The sequence below is a fragment of the Nicotiana sylvestris genome, chromosome 1 (assembly GCF_000393655.2).
Source record: "Nicotiana sylvestris chromosome 1, ASM39365v2, whole genome shotgun sequence".
Lineage (NCBI taxonomy): Eukaryota > Viridiplantae > Streptophyta > Magnoliopsida > Solanales > Solanaceae > Nicotiana > Nicotiana sylvestris.
This window is the reverse complement of record NC_091057.1, coordinates 183,685,931-183,690,461: the sequence shown is the minus strand read 5'-3', so window position 1 is coordinate 183,690,461 and position 4,531 is coordinate 183,685,931. Positions and strand designations below refer to the sequence as shown.

General features: G+C 34.9%; 1 protein-coding gene across 2 annotated transcripts; it reads left to right on the top strand.

The window, feature by feature from the left end:
* Nucleotides 1-281: 281 nt before the first annotated feature.
* Nucleotides 282-4,167, top strand: LOC104248079 (protein FMP32, mitochondrial-like). Of its 2 annotated transcripts, none has more exons than XM_009804269.2 (7): nt 282-835; nt 1,351-1,482; nt 1,582-1,641; nt 3,098-3,174; nt 3,249-3,305; nt 3,414-3,480; nt 3,791-4,167. In XM_009804269.2, the coding sequence occupies exons 1-7, from the start codon at nt 566-568 to the stop codon at nt 3,908-3,910; spliced, it is 783 nt and encodes a 260-aa protein (XP_009802571.1). In that variant the 5' UTR covers nt 282-565; the 3' UTR covers nt 3,911-4,167. The 2 variants fall into 2 exon arrangements, with proteins under 2 accessions (XP_009802571.1, XP_070017551.1); XM_070161450.1 differs by having other exon boundaries at nt 3,084-3,157.
* Nucleotides 4,168-4,531: the final 364 nt, after the last annotated feature.

Genomic DNA, 4,531 nt, shown 5'->3' with positions numbered 1-4,531 from the left:
TGAGGGTTGCTTACCATCAGAGCAACCCCTCTTGTCTCTCTACCCTAGGGTAGGGGTAAGGTCTGCGTACACACTACCCTTCATACAGCAAATACACAACCATAACAACAAAATAGTAGCTACAGGAAGTAAATGCACAAATGTGATAAATTGAAGGACTATTTTTTAAATCAACTCCCAAAAACTAGGGTCTATTTTATGCTTTTCTACAAAAGCATACACGTTACTATTAATAATAAAATAAAGCAAAGTACGCAAAACGAAGCTGTTTGGGGAAGCAACCGTAGAATGTAAAAAAGAAGTTAAATTAATTTCTTCCGCCATAAACAATCAACAAAAACAACGAATTTCTTAACCAACAAAGGCAACCATTCTTAGCTTGAATCTCGCTTTTCTCTCATTTTTCCTCAATCAGTCCACAGCCACCATTTTTAAAACTCCTCTTAATTAATTCATCCCTCTCTTTTTCTTTGCTCTAGAGAAGATTAAGATATAAATACTTTTTTTTTTGCTCTGAAAAAGCAGCGATTAATTAATGCGAGCAAAATTTTGAAGAAATTAATTGATGGCTGCTGCTGTTAAGCGAGTGATTCCATTAGGTGTTAATTATGGAATTAGTTTATCCAAATTACGAGGAAATTATAATGTGTCCAATGTTCCTGCAGCTTCCTTACTTGTAAATAGATCCCAATATTGCGCCGAGGGTTATAACGTCAAATGTTACGGTTCGCTATCGTCGAAATCTTCTGCTCATAGCAAGTTTGATTGTAGGCAGATGTCGCAGCTGGTTAAAGCTAATGGCAAGCGTGCATTTCTCGTTGATACCTTAGCTTTGGTAATTTTCGCATTTTGTTTCTCCATTATCTATTTTTCTTTTTAATTTATTGCCATCTTCATTTTTTACATTGCATTTTTACCTTTGGAAAGGAAATTCATATAGAATTGTTCGGTTATAGTGCATTCTACAATATGTATTACTTCTATTTTTATTTTTATTTTTATTTTGCATAGTATGAATATTATTGGTTTGAGATGTTCTTAAATAGAACGACATTGTCAGCCAGACTAGAGGCGGAGCTAGTATTTGAAGTTTATTGGTTCTGAAATTGTCATTGAACCCGTAGCTTGTTTAGTTAATGAGTTCGCAATTAACTACTTATGCATATTTAGTGAACTCCTTAAAACAAATACAGTCGTCTAAGCAAAAGTAACTAGGTTCGTCCAAGCATGTATCTACTTCTCTAGCTCCGCCTCCGGCGAGGATTCATATAGCTGACCGCAATTCTTGTTTGGATTGAGCCATAGTAGTAGTAGTTGTTGCTATATTTAGGAAGTTGGTTTGTTTGACAGGTTAAGAGTTTAGAAGCACAAGGTGTACCTTCAAAGCAGGCAGAGGCAATAACATCTGCTATCACCGAGGTTTTAAACGACAGCTTGGAAAATATTGCTTGTTCTTTTGTTTCACTAGCTGAAATGCAGAAAGTAAGAGATATGCCACAGATACTATCTTTTTGTTTTGTATAACAATGTGCCATTATTGTAACAATATGAAAATGTTGCTTTGTGTGTTTGTCTATGTAGTCTGACTTGGTTCAAGAAGCCAATATTTCCAAGTTCAAATCCCAAATACAAAGTTCTCAGGTAAATATATTCTATTGAATTTTCAGAAGGTTTCATCCCTTGATGTTTAGAGAACTTTTTTGCTGTTTGTATAGTAAGATAGCTGCTCATTAAACAAAGGATCCAAAAAAAAAAAAGTTTAGCTCCTAAGCACAGGTTCTGCAAAGTGCTATGGCCGGTTCATTTCTTAGTCCAGATAATGATTCATAAAGATTCTTCACTTTTATTGTAGAAATGTTTAAGCTGAGTGAGCTATCTAAACTTACAGTGCAGAATTTTGCAATGTTCTTTCAGTTGGAGCTGAAGAGGGAGTCTTCCAATTCTAGAATTTATCATTTGACATAACTGCAAATATCCATTCAAAATGCAATTAACTTGGACCACTCATCACCTTAGTCCTTTACTTTGTGTTAGTTTAAGGGGTGGCCGTATTGATCAAAATCCTGTTAGAAAGAGCTTCTGCTAGAAGTTGCACTGAACTCATTTTTAGAGGGCTAAATAAGGGCAGCGCGGTGCACTAAGCTCCCGCTATGCGCGGGGTCGGGAAACGGTCGGACCACAAGGGCATATTGTACGTAGTCTTACCGTGTATTACTGCAAGAGACTGTTTCCTAGAGGGCTAAATACAGTCAATGCAAATATTTTCTCAAAATTCTTGTAAAGGGCTCCTAATAGTTCCTTATATTTTCCCATAAATAATACACCAGCAGTCGAAGATTGTAGTTTGGTATCCATTCTTCATGTCTTTTCTGACATTTTCTGGATGAATTTAGATTTTAAACTGTGATTTCGAAAAACTGTCACTGTAGTTTCAGATACCCTTTCCTTAATTTGCTTGGAAAAGCTTATCCCTATTATTCAAGCGTTCAATTAATACCAACATGAATTCATACATGAACTTTAATGATTCTAAAGTACAGAAGTATCTGAGCACTGAATATAGGAAAACAGCACGCAATTATCATTCATTTGGTAATTCCTTAGATAGGTTCTAATAATATATCCAAGTTCAGAACTGTTATGAGTGGATCAAAGGAAGAACCAAAAAGATCTAGTTAAACTTGCCAATAGGAAGAATTATGGACTATGTGAATGTGACATTCTGATCTAAGGATTAATTAGAACATCAATGCAGCCAAATATTTTTCTCTGCGAGCAATCCATATATGTAATTCAGGCTGTTTATTAATCTTCTACTACAGAGCGATTCTAACGTAATGTTATCTTACTGATGGTATATATGGAAGTGTTACGGCTTGAAATGATGTTTGGCCTTGTCCATATGACTGAATTGTTCGGTAGATTTCCATAGCTAGTCAGTGATGTGTTAGCTTCTGATCATTTGCATAAAAGTGATAAAAGCAATTTTGGAACTTTATATGTTGGACTGATGATTACTGCATTACTTTCATGTGCTTTAGTGTTTGTAAACTTGCAAGACTGATTGAGTTTGATACCTGAAGTTCTCTCATTGCAGGAAAATCATTTTTCTCTACTGCAACATGAAACTGAAAAGCTTTGGAATGACATTGAAAAAGTGCGTAGCGAATTGAGGTACATCTGAATCGTGGGAAATTTGATTTTACCTTCATTTGCCAGCTTTGTCAACCACTTATTTGTTGATACAGGTATGAGATTGATAAGCTTACTGCTGGTCAACGTTTGGATTTAAATCTCGAAAGAGGGTAAGACTTTGAGAGTTCCTATCTAATGATGAGGCTCATTAACATTTTTCAACTTCATAATAAATCAATGAATAATTGTCGCTCACTCTAAGTTGCAACTGGTTGCAGAAGCATCCGCGATGAGCTTGCCAAGCAGAATGCAGAAACCACCAACCTTACTAACAAGCTAGATCGAGTAAGTGTTTGTTCTTGCTTACAGTAATAAAATGTAGTACTTTATCTGAAAAACAAATTTGAGTACAAATATGCGCGGACAGTGTAAAAGAGGTAACTATAGGTAAATGTATATAATAAGTAAACTAATTACCTGGAAACTATGACAGATGACTTGTTTCAACAGGTTAAATTGCACTGGAAGTGTGAAAAACTTTTAGACTATCGGTCTGTATATAAGTTAAATTCAACAAAATTTAGTGTAATAACGGGTAACTTTATCAAACTCTCTATATTTTGTGAATACCTTCTTCTATGTGATCCATGAATAGGAAATCCATGCCCTGAGGGCGCAACTTGAAGCTGGAAAATATGAAGTCATCAAATATTGTATAGGTACACTTGTGTCCATCTCAGCTGTTGGCCTTGCTGTGCTTCGTTTATATGCTTAAACAGAGGTTCCAGAAGACATCTATTGCCTCAAAAAAGGAAGAAATACAGCTCTCGTTATTTTTTGGGAGCTTCAGTAGATGTCATCCCAATTGTTGAATCAATTGTAATACTAGTAGAAAGGTCAACAACTTTGTACAAATGAATATTCTTATTGAATTTGTTGTATCTTAATAGGAATAGGTTTTTTTTTCTTTTAAAGAGACATTGTATTGGGGAAAAAAAGAAAGATTTCTCCGTGACAGAGAACTAACTCCAACCTTGTTACTGGACAATACATAATCTCGACAACCCTGTCTCTCAAGATGGATCTAGGATTTGAAGTATGGTAATACAAATAAATGTATGAACTTTAGACTTATCTATAAGTAAGTATACTACTATGATGCAGTTAAACTGTACAGTTAAAACGTCTTCTTTTGTTATTTAATAGGTAAGGTCTTATAAATTTATTAGTATACATATGTGTTGAAAACACAATTAAATACTAAAAGTGTCTCTCTAACAACTTAAGTTTTTAAATAATATGGACACACTTCAAATATGGTATTAGAGCAACCAAAGGTTCTGCTTTCGAGTCCCAGCGCCATCCATAATTTTAAAAAAAATCCACGTGGTCACAC